The 16,789-nt window shown below is 38.3% G+C and overlaps 1 protein-coding gene across 4 annotated transcripts; it reads right to left on the reverse strand.

Annotated features, from left to right (window-relative positions):
• Positions 1-4,208: 4,208 nt before the first annotated feature.
• On the reverse strand, positions 4,209-11,620 carry LOC131330667 (aspartic proteinase A1-like). 4 transcript variants are annotated; one of them, XM_058364331.1, is made up of 14 exons: positions 11,468-11,620; positions 9,780-10,153; positions 9,618-9,678; positions 9,158-9,252; positions 8,959-9,071; positions 8,201-8,369; positions 8,080-8,119; positions 7,887-7,951; positions 7,131-7,244; positions 6,874-6,938; positions 6,450-6,606; positions 6,256-6,375; positions 4,846-4,934; positions 4,209-4,515 (listed from the first exon to the last, which is right to left on the reverse strand). In XM_058364331.1, the coding sequence occupies exons 2-14, from the start codon at positions 10,143-10,145 to the stop codon at positions 4,431-4,433; spliced, it is 1,539 nt and encodes a 512-aa protein (XP_058220314.1). In that variant the 5' UTR covers positions 10,146-10,153; positions 11,468-11,620; the 3' UTR covers positions 4,209-4,430. The 4 variants fall into 4 exon arrangements, with proteins under 4 accessions (XP_058220314.1, XP_058220315.1, XP_058220317.1 ...); XM_058364332.1 differs by having other exon boundaries at positions 11,422-11,471; XM_058364334.1 differs by lacking the exon at positions 11,468-11,620 and adding an exon at positions 11,267-11,430.
• Between the last annotated feature and the right edge of the window lie 5,169 nt (positions 11,621-16,789).

Genomic DNA, 16,789 nt, shown 5'->3' on the forward strand with positions numbered 1-16,789 from the left:
AAGTATGATCGATCCTAAAAAATATTAAAAACAATTACCTAAACAACCATAATACGAATTGTCTTTCAGAACAATTAATTTAGTCCAAAACTTAGTCCTAAGGTGGACTAATAAAAACCCGTAATTAGTTTTAAATAAAATCGTATCCAATCTACAAGGTTTTCACTTGCAAAAAAAATAAAAAAAATGTCCTGTGACTGAAGGAACCTTGATCTTATTCTCTTCGAAATACGTATTCTTGTTACCCGAATTCCTGCCAAATTAGTAAGTCTTATATTCTATACGTTGTTTTTGGGTGCACGCAAGGTCAAATTAATTTATATCATCCTCAACCAATTATTTCCTCATGTTGCATTAATCCAGGATGTTGATATTTAGGTTTTGACGTTATATAGTGTCATGTCACGATCTCTTAAGCTCGATCTATGTCTTTCAGTTGTCACAATCTTTATTACAGTAAGAACTAATCATTAATTTTGAAAGTGATGTACTCTTTGTTAGTGGTTAATGGCTTGTAAATTAAGATATTGAAATAGTTGAGTTCCAATATGATAAAAAGGTGCCCAAAAAATGTATAATGTTTCCGTTAGCTTCTTCAATGGGTGATTTTGTGAATTCTCTCAATCAAAAGCAACAATATATGACTAATCTATACCAACCTATGATCACTATAGCCCACAACACTGTTAATAATTAGGAGCCTCAATGGCATAATACCAATATATATTAGGAAGTGTAGGGCGTCCCGGGCCAGCTTGCATGCACCTCGATTTTTTTCATACACTTGTGCTGCGTACCGATCAAGTGGGCCCAAGAGTTGCTGGGGAGGGGATTCGAACTTGAGACATTATGATCAGCCAAGAGCAAACTCCTTAGGGTTCTTCTTCTTTCACAAACCTAGCTAGCTAGCTAGCTAGTAATCTTAAAACTAAAGCATCATGTGAGACTAATGGGTAATAGAACTTATTTTTGAGTTGGTTCATAATAAACTCAGGTTGCGTTTGGATATTGGATTTGTGACAAAACTTGAACGTGAAAAATAAGAACATAATTTAGTGGAGAAGCTAAGGTTTATATACATTTGATTGGCATGAATTGAAATCTTTGTAGCTGAAAGATCAAGCTCAAGAATGGGAAAGGAGAAATCGATCGGTTCTACTCCACAGCCCTTAATTAAACGAAAGAGAAGGTACTCATTATTTAATTTCCCTATCATGTTCTTTTCCTTTCTTTTAAAATCTCGATCTCCACATATTTATGACCAATCGCAGCCTAATATTTGTATAGTAGATATTTTTATGGTCTATATATAATCAACTCACGATTCTGTCCTTTTAGCTTAATTAATAATATACTCTGCATGTGATGAGTTTCGTTGATATTTACCTTAAAGAGTGTCTTGAGCTGAAGAGGGCGCGTGTTTAGTAGCTCTAGAGCAACACAAATGGATAAATATCTACGTGCACCACATGACCAAATTGGACAAAAAAATCTTTCTTTTCCCTCCCCAATTTTGCACATAACATACCAGACCCTACCATACCTTACCCACCTAATTAATTTACCTCATAATTAATAGGCTACCAAAACGGTAGAGTCACAAACAAATAAAGGCCAAAAGAACCCAAAAAGTTGGTTTTGGAAATTAGAAGGTAGATGAGAGAGAGAGAGAGAGAGAGAGAGAGAGAGAGAGAGAGAGAGAGAGAGAGAGAGAGAGGGAGGTACATAGCTAGGCAAATAGCAAGAAAATGTGAGAGAAGTCGCAGCTAATTATTACGAAAAGTGATTGGAATTCACATGGAATTAACCAAGACAGGGGAGGGCAGGGAAATTGGTTGTAAAGTAGTGAAAGGCAAGTGAAATGGAGGGGAGGGATGGGAGGCGGTGGCTCACTTTCCTCCACACCTATATTCTATCTATATATATGCCTTTCCCGTCAAATTTAGTTTTGTTAGTTAGTTGGGCCGGCCAACGAAAGGCATCTACTAATTTAATTACTACTATACTATTATATGTTAGATTTTTTATAAAGGTAATGAAAAGGTGGCAGCAGAATATTGCGTGGCTTGTAAGATTACTAAGGATTAGAAGGCTTTCCTCGCACGGAACTCACGTGTCCTCCTTTTTTTGTTTCTAATTTTACCATACTACTCCGTATATTTTGTTTTCTTCGCCTTTATGCCTTTGTTGCTGTGTCTTCATGGGGAGGGGAAAAGGTGGGGTCCAGAATCCACCAGTGGTCAAGCGACACATGTAGCATTGAAGACAATGTGTGGGGCCAATTTCATTTGTTGTAGTGGAAAAAGAGTTTGGAGTATCATGTCGCGGTGTCGCTCTAGGAGCATTGATTAATCTCTCGTGAGTTTGGGTGAGAGTTTCGACCATTCATGAGGTGGTCTTCGGGGATATGGCTCTAACCAGTTTACAATCCTCTGGTTCTATCATGTTTTGGCTTTTATTGGTCCATCTCAACCCCACGACATCAAAAAATGAAGCAACATGAAAAAATCAATTAGACCCGACGTTGATATCAATATGAACAATTCACGCTTGTACTTGAAACTTACATGTTTCCTTTTATAGCACAAAATGTGATTCGTTCATTTAGCAATCAATATCTGATCAAACTAATTTTTAACAAAGCGATTTCTTTGCAAGGTTAACGAGATGACCGATTATTCTTGTAAACCCGCGGCGGGCCCAAAAATTAAAAATTGAAGGGAACTGGACCATTGAAACTAGATATATTGGACCACTGTAGAGTTCTAGCCCAGGCTCCAACTCTGTTGGAAATTGTAAGTTTGTGGTTAACGACCCTTTACAGTGTGATTGGCTATGTTTAGGTTGTGTTTGGCAACAGTTATTTATAGATGCTAAAGATTAATTTGACTTTTGGATCTCAAATTGTATAAAAGTCTTACGTTGCTCTTTTTCAAAGACGAAAATGAGAGTTTTTTTTTTTAACTTTTTGGTTTTTGACATGATGAGGTGTGTGTAATCGCATTTTTCATGGAAAAATAAAATCCAGGTGTTTGGCCAAGTGAGCATGCACGAGAAAGTAATCAATAAGTCATTGTCCTTCACGAGGTAACATGTTCGAATCCCACGAAAGCCAAACATTTCTAATCTTGGAGCCACCCGAGGGCCCAGTCCCTAACTTAAGGGCTTCGGAACAAATCGAGGTGCACGTAAGCTGGCCCGAACATCCTGTTAAAAAAAATAGCACAAAAAAATTAGTAGTAGTAACAGCAGGTGTCTCTGTTGTTGCTTTGTCGTTCCGTTATGGAAAATTTTCTTGAGTGGGTAATGATGAAAAAGGGCCTCCCCCAACCCAAGAAAGAAACCCCATTTCCCCAATTGGTAGATATATATTGCCATCTGCATGCATTTGATTGGTTTACCAATTTCTTTAATGGTAACTAATAAAGTTAAGGTTTCCTAAATCGGACTTTCTAAACCCTCTTGACAGGTAAATGGTCGCACATCAATGGAAGTGTGTGTTGGAGTTTCTAGAAGTTAAAACTTTACTTGCACCAAAAAAAGAAAAGATGGGTGAAAGGATTGCTCTAACTGTACACGTGGGGCTTAGCTTAGGCCTTAGGCTCTTGTTGAAGAATTGGAGTGATTGGGACCTTCGGCAAATTTCAAAGTCAGTTTTTGAATTATAATGTAACCGGATGTCTGGGCTGGCATGCGTGCACCTCGACTAATTCTCAACCCCTGAAGGTAACGATCAGGCATAACCCCAATGGCCTCAAGATTTGGAATGCTTGGCCTCCGTGAAAATAAAACCTGTGACCTTATGAAGAAGCACTTATTGCTTTCTCACAACCACTTGACCAAACCCCAACTGCTTTGCCCTCTTATGTTGCTATTGGCCGTTGCTTCTGAAATACTCGTAGATCACATGAGGACATTCGCTTCTGCTCTTAATCATCGTCCTATACTATATCAGTCGATCGACTCAATATGATTCGAAACAATGACTTTTTTTCCTTGGTTCTATGTAACATTTGTTCATAGAGTCGAGTTCGAGCAGAACCAGAACATAAACGAGCTTAATATGTTTCTTTCGTTCAAGAGATGAACCTGAATTGGAACGAGATGTCAAGTTCAACACACCAGTTCAACGCAATTCGATTCATTCGGAATCTTACCCTCCCCCCAGATAAACTGAAATGGACCAACTATTTCCTACAACAGAATAATTACGCGTACAGATCTATATTTGATTGCATGATGCAGAAACACCAAAAACCGTTCTATTTACAACGACATTATTTCATCAAATCCTCGTTTGTGGTCCATAGATAACATAACAGAGCTCCCTGTGTCACAATATGAACAAGATAAAACAGGAGCACTCGAGCGAAGTATATCACGCGGTACATAATTTTTCCACTACTACAGAGATTACAGAAAGATTTCCATCAAGCTGCTTCAGCAAATCCAACAGTCATATTCCCATAGTTAAACACTGTGTGATACTGCCCCATGAAAACATCTCCCAGAATCCTGCAAAAAATGAGCAACATTAGATGAGATCTCAAAATTTACTTCTAATATCGAACAACAACATGCATTCAGAAAACTGATAAGGATAATTTCGAATATGGAATTACAAAAATATCAGAAATTATCCCTAGTACCATCTTCGGAGCTATCAACTGCTACTGAATTTAATAATGAAATGTATTGAGAGTTCGAAAAGATCAAGGTAAATAGCAGGTTTTTCCAAGGTTCATGGAAGTATTAGTTTTGGCTATTCTTTATGCATATTTGACATTAAAAACTGCTGATGAAAGATTTTAGGCCTTCTAGAAGCGGCAAAAAGTGAAAATTTACCAGAGAGGACCACGAGGTGGGGCCACATCCAGAGCTGTAAATCCGCTGATACATTGAGCTACATCTCCCTCACCAACTTGGAGGACATACTGAAAGGCGAACATGACCACAAAACAGAACAAATCGAAAGCGAATTAGTCCAAAAGACGATATTAGTGTTTAACAAATGTAACTGGACCATATGTGACTAACCATCCGGTGGTTCAAACTGCTACTGCACAATAAGACTACAATGTGGACAGTAGAATCAAAACAAACAAAAAGAAAAAAAAAAACGAAGACTGAACAGGACTATTTTGGACAATGATCACCAATCCAGATTGATGGTGACAACGAAATGACCAATCAACAGCTAACAAACTATAATAACAAGAAAATGACAACCTGCTACTGGACAATAAGACTACAGTCCAGTGGTTCAAACTGCTACTGGACAATAAAAGACTACAATATGGACAGTAGAATCAAAACAAACAAACAATAAATACGAAGACTGAACAGGACTATTTTGGATAATGATCACCAATCCAGATTGATGGTGACAACGAAATGACCAATCAACAGCTAACTAACTATAATAACAAGAAAATGACAACCATAATACTGATTTTGAAAGTAGTAGTTGTGAGAGTTGAAAATAATCACTGGACACATGTCGAGTTTAAGCTTGAGGCTAATTACCTGTACAGTGTACACAGTATTAGTTAATCACCTAAGCATTAACAGTCCATGTTCCTTGGCCAAAGTTTCCGAAGTTCTCTCTGGAAGAAGAGATGGCAAAATTTGGACTTTGGCTGCAGTTCTGTTACTACTTCAAGTTTGATTGTTGCTAAAGAATTCGGAAATGAGGGAAATTCAGATAGTTTTGGTACACTGATCAACCAAGACAACTTGTTTCCGATACTAAACTAGATCTAATCAGAGCAATATATGTGAAGTATATTAGCTGAACATCTTGATGATCGTTTTCCTCTCTCTGGTCTCCTGCCTCCATAATCAAACCAGACCTAATTTAATAACTATGGTCACGTGTTGGAGGTCTCAGTGGTTATTCTGAGTCGTTTTTTGAAACTTAAGTTTTTTAAAGAACGCCATAATAATTGCAGTCAAATTTAAATTGAAGGTCGAAGGATATTGATTTTTTGATATTTCCCTTTCGTCCCCACTTTAAATATATTTCCTAGTGATTAGGTAACAATAGTTTTGAAAACTAATAATCTATACTACTTTTTTTCAAAGAGGACTAAAAACTTGGGACATCCCAAGATGGAAAGATAGACCAACAATTTGGGATGGACGGAAAAGACAACGGATGGTACAATGGATGAAGTTAGATTTGCACAACTAATAACTGTTGCCTAACGACACAGCATATCCAAAGGCTAAACTATTAGACTCGTGCATTTTTACCTGCTCTGGAGCGAGATCAAACACTTTACCACCAATGGTAAAGGAAATACTGGGCATTGAAGACAGACTGCCGCAGTCAACTGCTGACTCTCCCATTGGACTAGGCAGTTTATCACAGAGCTGCAACAAAAGAAGGGGATGAGCCCAGAGTAATGCAACTTTTCACGGGTTCCGTAAGAGTAAGGCTATTTCACCTCATTGATGTAGTTCAAGATTTTCTCTTCTGTCTGATTTCCCCTAATTTGATTTTGCATCCATACAACCATCATTTGGCAAGCAGTGCATGAAGCGCCACCATGGATGCCAGATAAGTCGTCTCCCTTCTTGTCCACCACACTCTCAATGCCCACACTGCAAAGAGATGCCCGAAAATAAGCCAGGTTTCAGATACACATACAGATGGATAATGACAGGATTTTATAATTGTATGGTGGATTAAAAAGTAGCTCTTGGCGTACATGTACCGATGAAAAATGTGTTGTGATGGTGACCAGGATCGTGACAAAAAAGATTGCTGAACAAATGTTAATCATTGTGTATGAATTTATTCAGCAGGCTTACATGTTGCTCAACAATTTTTGATGCCATCATTTCAAAAAAAGACAAGTTTAACCTGACCTGATATCCTGAGTACCATCGAAATAGCACAACCCAATTTGGGAGCATATTTTTTGGGGCTCTGCCTGTGAAATACAACCAGAGAAAGTAAAAGTTACAAGTTGATTATTTTTCGGGTAAAGTATAGTGAAAGAACTTAAGCTGACAAAAATTGCAGAATAGTTACCACAACTATCATTTAACATGGAAAATTTCAAATAGAGATACATAGTAAGCACATAGAACAAAAGAAACTAGTGACATAGAACAATGAGTACCTGTGCTAAAAGCATTTCGATTATGGTTTTCCCATATTGGGCGACCACTGTTTTGCATTCCTGGCTTACAACGCCCGTGGCTCCAATTGCATGATTAATTTGGGTAATCACAGTCTGAAGAAGTGAGGTATTAAAGAATGTTACAAATGACAGGGTTACGCATATACAGAGGAAACATGAGGCAGATTATAAGTAAAGTGAAGAATAGAGACACGGAAAAATAACTGATGCTTATACAGACCACGATGTCAGATTTTAACCCTGGAATACCCTAAACCGTGATTTGTCGCTAAAGAGCCAGCAAACCAATGGCTGGGACGTAAAAGCATAACGAGGAAAACATTGCCTCTACAATTGCAAATATACAACAGCACATAACAATGTAAGCACATGGGAACCCGCAAAATAGGGAAAAGAAAAGGCTAGTATAGAATATCTCAATGGAACTACACTCAAAACAAAAGGAAATGCTAGTATTTGTACTCTAAGTGGTGGTTTTGCGTCTAGTGCCTCTTCCACACCAAAGTACATGGAAGCTGTGTCCAGTGCAAGTCTTTCACAGGTAGAAGGTCCATTAATGAAGGAAAACATCTATGTACACGTTATTCCAAAATTAATTATTTCTTAAAATGATATGGCCATCAAACTGATCAAGTGAAGTTTGGATAGCTTTATGTGAACCACATCTGTTAGGACTCAAGAGGGAGAAGAACTTATGCATGACAGGTCTCTCTGATGGCGGTCTATGAAACATACTGTAGGTCCTGCCAACAAAGAGGTTCCAGAATCTGCAATAGCTGAGCAACCACCATCACAAAAACCTGAAAGGCGTTACAATACCCATTTAATAATTTAAAAAGCACAAAAGGCTCCAATATATAAAGAGGATGAACACAAAAATGATAACATAGGCTAACTAGAAAACAGAGACACAACAGAAGCTCCTTACCAGTTGATTCCCCACCAATTAGGACATCACCCATGTCAAACTGCAAATTGGAAAACAAATCAAGCCTAAATAATTGAAGTAAAACATGACAAATAGTACCACGAAATTTCCGTAAGCCAACCTGCCAATAGCCTTTCCGAGTCACGGGAACATGAGTATGCTCACCCTTGAAATGATTAGAGTCGACACCACCAAAAACAATTTCACCCCCTTCTTTCTCTCCAGCATTGCGATTAAACCAAAATGAAAAGACTGGTTCCTTAACAAGACCTTGATCGACCATATTGTACCTAAAACAATTGCAGACATGTTAATCATAAGATAATATTTAATGCCCTCACCGAGTTCAAGCGAAGGCAGAAACAATTCCTTAGCAAGAAAGGTCTGACTCTACGCACAAGAGCAACACTGCAAGTGCGCTAACCCAGCAAGGTTCCTCATACTTCCATTATGTAATTAGGTAATAATAACTTTGGGAGATTTAGTGATAGGTCCACTATAGATATTCCATAAGCCCACAAGTCCACCTAATAGTTTTGAAAAGCCACAAGTCCACACAACCTAAACCCTAGGGTACCCTATGAAAGTGCCTAAACCACTAAAACCCTATAATAGGAAAGTGCACCCTAAAACCCTATAAAATTGTCTAAATCCTAGGGTACCCTACGCTAGGATAATCTACCCTACCCTAGGGTACCCTATCCTATAATTAAAAAGTGCACCCTAAAATCTTATGAAAGTGCCTAAACCCTAGGGTACCCTACCCTACTCTAGGTTACCCTAAAATGGACTTGAGACCTTACAAAATTAATAGGTGGACTTGTGGGCTTATGAAGTTCACATAATGGACCTAAGACTGATTTTCTATAAAAAACTTACCAAACAGGGACAGCATTTCCAACGGAGATCTCTTGAAAACCAAGTCCAAATATACCATCAAACTTGGCAGCCACGAATGTTATGCCAGGCTCTTTAGTTGCCTCAATGAAATCCTAATGACCAAAAACATTAGAGCCGAAAAAACTATATCAACGCTGAACTGAAGAATGTAAAAAATGTTCGTTGTCTTCAAATTTACCTGAGTTTTTACGACAAGATCACCGATTGTCACATGGTCTTGGCTAAAGAAACCTGCAATAGATCCTGTTCCATAATGAATTTCAGCTGATTTTCCTGCGTCAAGAAAGAGATTCCGGACAATGTCAATACTGCCAAGGAAATAAAGAGAACCTCATGAACTAACTAATCCATTCCCTAAACTTGGTTGAATCCTGTTTGTTTCCACCCGGTATTTGAGGCTTTAAGCTATCTCATCGGAGAGCCAAGCTCATCTTTTTCTCCCGGTGAGGAAGTTGTTTGAGTGATATGGTATCAGTAGGATTTGGAATATGATATTGTTCTCCTTTTTGATTTTGGAACCATTGCACATCATTTATCTAAGCCCAAATAACTTTATTGGGAAATATCTCCTGAGTGCTCTCATATACTAGCACGAGTGCAAAAGACAACAGCAAAAGTGACAGAAAAAGTGAGTGCACCATTCTTCTCATAGGAACTTGAGTAGCTTGACTTATACTTGGAGTGCAAATAACAAGCAACCTGCACGACAAAGAGAGCAGTGCATTCAACAACACTAAAAAAAGAAAGGAGGGAGCTGACTGGATTCAGGAACTGCCACGAACTAATACAAAGAAACTCACAGAGAAATAACACTTTGCAGAGGGCACCCAAAGATTAGAACTTCCAGTGTCGAATATGACAGTGAACTTTTGAGGTGGAGTGCCAATGCCAATCTCTCCGAAGTACTGGGCATTCATGTAGTTCTTTAATTCAAGAATATCAATGTCAGAGTCCCCAACAGTACCACGAACATGGTGATTTCTTGCAGAACCACCACAAGATTGTTCCCTTTTACCAATCTGTTGACCAAACCGGTTGATTTGGTCCATCTTTCCCTTCTTCAGTCCAACTCTAATCAACCCATCATTGGATGCAGAAAAGCTTGTATGCAACGAAAGAAAGAATAGCAAAAGTGCAACAACACTGGCCCCAAATTTGGTACCCATGACGTCAACTGCAAAAACCATTATGAACTTCTCTTGAGCACAGTGAAAAAAATAAGCTTCCGAGAGCATCTAATATTGATTCTCTCTAGTTTAGTATTCACCAATTAAGTTCCTTTGTGTTCATTGTCCCAACAACCAAATAAAAAAAATGACCGAAACATAGTCAGAAAAAGTAAATCATTGATTAGTGGCTAGACAATCTTGTGACCCAAACACGATCAGATGAGCAGTGGTTTCAGAGTGATGTAATGCCATAGGATATGTAGTCCCATGAGATTTATAGTGATGAGATGAAAAATACCATGCCCCCATGATACTCTATATTCCTTCTACCGTACTCCATCACAAAGAACTGCTTATCATATGGATTAGACTGTTTTGTTGAAAGCAACTACCAATTAGCCTTCTTCAATTTGAGTCGACCAGAAAACAAAGCTGCATGGACGAACTAAAGAGCGCTCATAAACTGTTGTATTTGATTGAAGAGCATGACTACTGTTGAACACATTTGCACACATAAGTGGAACCAACTAAATGTACTGCCGTAACCAGTTGATGTAAACACTAACATTAAGATGGCTACGTAGCAGTCGATGTTTTACTCTTCTGATCCATTGACAAAAGAGTGAAATCAGGTTTGATGCTTGGATGTAGCCATGTAGGCAATCTTGCCGTATCTCTGCGATAGGTTCTTTCCTGTTATTTTGTGTTTCATTGTGTTCTTTTGTTTGTTTGTTGTGTTTGTGTGGTAAGTAGGCTAAGACAGACCACATTAACCGTAAAATTTTCGGAAATATTCTCCGAGCACATCACCAAGTAATCAGTTACAAAGACATACTAATAAACAAGAATTAAGAACTCAAAACTTATAATTCCAAATTTCAGTATTGACATATTAAACAACTGAAGCCTAAACTACACAAATTTAATTTCTCCCAAATATTTGCGGTCGATGATAAGTCAGGACTCAGGCATATCTTCATGAATCACTATTTTTGTTATTTAAGTAGTAGATGATTTTGCATAATCAAACACACTCTATCTAAGCACCGCCAGCTATTAGTCAGCTTCACAAAAGCATTCAACCAGATAACTCAAATCGCTGAGAAAACAAACCGAACAGATTCAAGAAACAAAACAACAAACGAGATTCAAAATCAAGAGCTCTTTCTTCTCCGTTTTCCTCGGCTTTCTCCGTAGCCAAACAAAGCGCAAAGACCACAGTAAATCTCGAAAAATGCAGAAAAACACGATCGATCGGAGAGAAAATACATACTATAGATACACCAAAAATGAAAGAGAAAAATGCTTTTTGGTCCAACCTGAGAATCGAGAGGGAAGGACGGAGACGAAGACGAAGAAGTGCAGTTCGAGGAAGGAACCGAGGAACGAGTAGAGGGTCCAGAGGTGGGGAAGAAATGTACCGTGGGGGTTTGATTGTGTGGGGCGAGGGTCAGGGTAGGTTTGGTATTTTTGCTGAAGGTTCGAGTTTTGAGTTAGACGGTGTCGGTTTTTGATTGGTTGAGCGTCGAGGAGTTCACGGGGGTTAAGATGGGCGCGTGAGCACTGATGTGTTTCCCCAACTCAACTGCCGGTCTACTCTTGGTGGACAGGGAAAACCTACCGGTCAACAGATATTTTTTTCCACGTCGTTGTAGAAAATTACAAAGAAGATAGGAAATTGTCTTCACACTTCACTTTTTAGTCATTTGAACCTTTTTTTTTTTTTTTTTTTGTGTTTTTTATTTGAAATTACAGTAATACATTTTTATGTGAGAAAGAAAGTAGATGAATATTAACCAATTTCTGAATACCGTACCGGCTAGCGTACCGATTTTTCTATTGATACGGTACATATCGGTACCGGTCAAATACCGAGTACTGTTTCGAATTTACCGCAACTATAATATATATAATAATTATATGTAATTATATTTCAAAAAAATCCCACATACCATGCAATTCATCATAAAATACCTATGTCTTTGCCTCTTGTCCTACATTGCCTAGTTACAAAACTTTTTTCATCATAAATGACTGCATATTAGTGGGCTTGCAAATGAGGACCCAAAGAGAGATCTCGCACGCTTGGGGAAATGGGCAGTGGTCGAAAGCCATTTGGAAAAACTGATTCGGAAACCAATTAACCGGGTGCGCGTCATGGGATTCGGAAACCGATTAACAGGGCGCGCATCACGGGTTATTCGCGTGCAGGGGGTGCAAATCCCGGAACCTTGTCTCGGCAGCGGTATTGGGGGGTGAGTGTACCGGAAACTTCTCAAAACGGTACGGAACAGTATTAATACCATTGATATTAACAAAAGAAAAGATAATTTGATAATTTCTCATAAAATAAAAACAAAAGTGGAGCGTCAATAACTAAATGTCAAAATGTCAAAATTGCTTTACATAATGTACTAAGGTTTTCAGAAAAATTGAAGAACCGCAAGATTACACGTATCATACACCGTTATTTTAAATTCTTAAAAAATTTGGATCAAATTTGTTAGCCTTGATTGGAGGGATCAAAAAAAGTACGAAAAAATTAAACGTTAAGGTCTCTTTTTGTTATTGTCTTATTTGAATTTTTTTAAATTTTGGATGATTTTGTGTTTTTTTTAATTCTTCTTATAGAGATGAAGAATGATGAGATGTAAAAATTTAACCAAAATCTAGTCGAATCAAACACCACTCCAAAAATTAGAGCTGGGCAACAGACACGAGACACGATAACACGACATGAACCGAACACGAAGTTAGCGGGTTAGGGTTGAACATTTCTGACACGAAACACGAAAATGACACGACTCGAGAACACGAATTCTAAATGGGTTGGGTTCGGGTTGAACACGCGAGACACGAAATTGACACGACCAACACGGTTACGAATCTGTGTCACCCATTTTCACGAACATATATACATAATATATGGTATATCTGCAATTCTATATAGAGTTAGGCAACAAACACGATAACACGACACGAACCGGACACGAAGTTAACGGGTTAGGGTTGAGCATTTCTGACACGAAACACGAAAATGACACGACTCGAGAAACACGAATTCTAAATGGGTTGGGTTAGGGTTGGGTGATTTGTGACACGAACCCGACTGACCCGACACGAACACGACCCGACACGACCTGTTACCCAGATCTACCAAAAATTCACAAGAAAAAGTTAGGCCAAAGTGAGCCGTGGCAGATTTTACAAATATATGATATGAAAATATTCTTCAAAATCTCTCTCTGGCTTCGGAATTGGGCTATGGGCAGGTGGTACCATATTTCGAATGCCAAATCATCATTCTATAAAAAGTGATGTGGTGCTTGAAGAATATGCTCGAATGCGCTATCCACGAGTGCAATTTTGTTCACCCTCCTTAAAAGATGGTAAATATTACTCTCTCTTTTTTATTAATTGAAATAGTGTAGATCTCACCGCAAAGTGATATCATACTTATCATGCAATACACTTTTTGGTAAACATGACATCACTTTGTGATGGAATCCACGTCATTTTAAGCAATAAGAAGAATGATAATGTTCACCCTACACTTACCCTCCTAAGTGGAGGGTGAACAAAACTGAACTCGCTATCCACGTAGCAAAGTACTACAAAAGTAATATAATAACGGAATTTGAATTTGTCTGCTAGTGTGTATAATAAAATCTTGCTCCGATCCCAGGTGTAAGCTAGTACTACGTATTACAGTACACTTTTGGTTATAATTTTTGGAACATTTGCCCGAAGTGCTCTATCTAATTAGCATGATACTTTCCATTCTTTTTATGCTATGCTAATTACGGAATGCTGGACAAGCCATAAACCTGAAAGAATTGCTCTAAATTATTTGTGACAAGAACGTATGTACGCGCACGCAAATTATGTGACTTAACTTATACCTATAGACAAATCGAAGGGGCCCCCTTAAAAGTTGTATTTTACCATAATTTGAAAGATTTGTCAAATTCTACGACTAAATGGAAGATGAGTGGATCCAACCGATCACTAATCCAATCTCTGCTCTTTAATTCAACATGCAGATATGACTTTCTTTTTCATTACAAGTCAGCCAAAAAATTAGGTCCTCCCTCTTTTTTCATTTCAGTTTTTTTTTTCCCGTCAGTTTATGGGTGCGAAAGCTTGATTTGCAAACACAACCATGATCAAAGTAGGAAATCTCTTAAAAATTCATCACTAATGGTATCACCATCGAAATGGGTGAGGTCGGGATGGACTAGAGGGAGGAGCGAGACCATTTTTTTTTTTTGAGCACAGTCAATTCATTTCAATAACAAAGTCCGAAGGCAATACAGATTTCATCAAAAAATACAAGAATGAGCCAAAACTACCCAGACTTCGACACAAGCATCCCTTGTAGAAACAAAACCGGCGAAATCGCCAAATGAGAAACAATCTAGGTCTAGATAGTAGAGAATTCCAAATGGACCGGATCTCAACTCAAACCCAAGAAGCGCATATGAAATCTGGACGACAAGAGCCGTTCATCGGAACATAAGTCGTTCACCGTAAACAAAGTCATTCACCGTAGCAGACCCCTTCACCAAAAACCAGCAGCCGGACCACAACCCACCAACACCCACAGAAATAAGGGCCAAACCCAGGTCCTTATTTTCCCACCATTGCACCCCATCGGATCTGGAGGAAACCCAAACAGATAACAGACTGGACTAGGCCGGTAAACAAGCCGGACTGAAACTAGCCGGAAAAGAACGAAACAAACAAAAAAATCCCAAGCCCAACCGCACACCTTTTTAACTCACCGAAGGCCCAAGAAGACTAGATCTGAAGACGCCGGGCAGGAGGCAAGCCAAGGGAGCCACCAAAAGCCAGCCACGCTGGCGCAGGGTCCTCGCCGTACTACAAGACCGCCGCCCCAAAGCTGGGGCTTGAAGGCAGACCTCACCCCGCAAGAAAGACCCCGAACTCCACCCCATTGAGGTGGAGGGACCGCTTCACAGATCCAACCAGATTGATTCATTTGTCCCAAAAGAAAAAAGGAATCTCTGTACACCGCGCCACTTAAATAATCGATTCATGGATTCCCTGCACGTACGGGGAGTGAGGACACGTCATGCGCAGGGACGGAGCCAAAAATTTCACCATGCAGGGGCGACCATGCATTCGAGGAAAAATATAAATACACATGCATAATCAAGTAAATACATTAAAACTCAAAATAACGTAAAATACATAAACGGTTTGATTAATGGGATCGATATTGATGTATGTGTCTTGTTTTTTTTATTGTTCATCTTCTTCTTTTTTTATTCCTCATAATTGGATGAATTCGGTACATGGACTTTCATGTTGCTTGATTTTACAAGTCAAAAAAAAAAGACTTAGTAGAAGTTTAGAACAACGATTGGAGAAAAACATACCTACAACTTAAATTTCACCAAAATTACTTAGGGTTTCTAAAATCTCTTTTCCTCCATCACTATTTTTTCGAAATTGCATTTGAAGTCTTAACAATTGGGGATGTTGGATTTGGTATGCCATTGAGATTTTAGGGTAAAAAGAAATAAAATTGTAAAACACTAAATCCATTTAACAAAAGATGAAAGTTTATTACTTGAATATTCACAATATTAACCCTATAGTTTTATTTTTTGTTATATTTTAACCCTTAGCCTTTAGTAATTAATGTTGGTTTCTTCGTATTTCAAAGGTTACTACTCCCTCCGTCCCTTATTTTGTGTCCAGTATTCCATTTTTGGCTGTCCCTTAATAAGTATCCATTTTGTAAAGTTAGTGGGTAAAAGTTGGTGTATTGTCTATTTTGTCCCTAAAAGTAAATTCCATTTTGAAAAGTAAGTGAGTAAAAATGTAATGATGATGGGTAAATAGGGAAAATGGAGGAAAAAGTTGATGTGAAAGGTATAATGATGATGTCTTTTTAATAAGTTGGAGTTACAAAGCAGAACACTTAAAAAGGAACGGAGGGAGTATTATATATATTTTTTCAAAATTCTACATGGATGAGCCTATATATTTTCATAGATTTTTTTTTTACATATAATAGTAGTGTTTCTTTTTCTTCTTGCAGGGGCGATCGTCCCTACTGGTTCCTCTCTGGCTCCATCCCTGATCACGCGTGTTTGCTCGGGACCATGAGTGATGTGAGCACATTTTTGTTAGAATAACGAAGATGGCGGCGTGAATAACTTCCTCTTCTTCCTCCTTGCTAAACACCAAAACTATCCTTACCATTACTAATTGGATCGTCGAAGGGTTCTAGAAGACACCATACTTGCTGTCGTTGAGGCCTTTTAATCCTTTCTTTCTCTGAATCTTTGAACTCGGATCTTGTCAATTGGACTAGATGATATAGATGTCTTTTTTTTTTAATGTAAAAATTGTCGGAGGGTTAAGGAAATATGGTCCGAAGACCTTACATAGTAACATCACAAATTGCTAATGGACTGGCTTATCGATTGGAAAAAAAAAATCTATATATTTACATAATAAGGGAGAAAAGTTTTTGAATCTTATCTCTCTATAAATTCTAATCATTGATTTACTCCATAAATCTTACGGCTCTCTCTCTCTCTCTCTCTCTCAAACAATATTAATTGTATAATTACCACTAATTAAATCTCACGTTGCGCGGGCAAACC

The sequence above is a fragment of the Rhododendron vialii genome, chromosome 6a, assembly GCF_030253575.1.
Source record: "Rhododendron vialii isolate Sample 1 chromosome 6a, ASM3025357v1".
NCBI lineage: Eukaryota > Viridiplantae > Streptophyta > Magnoliopsida > Ericales > Ericaceae > Rhododendron > Rhododendron vialii.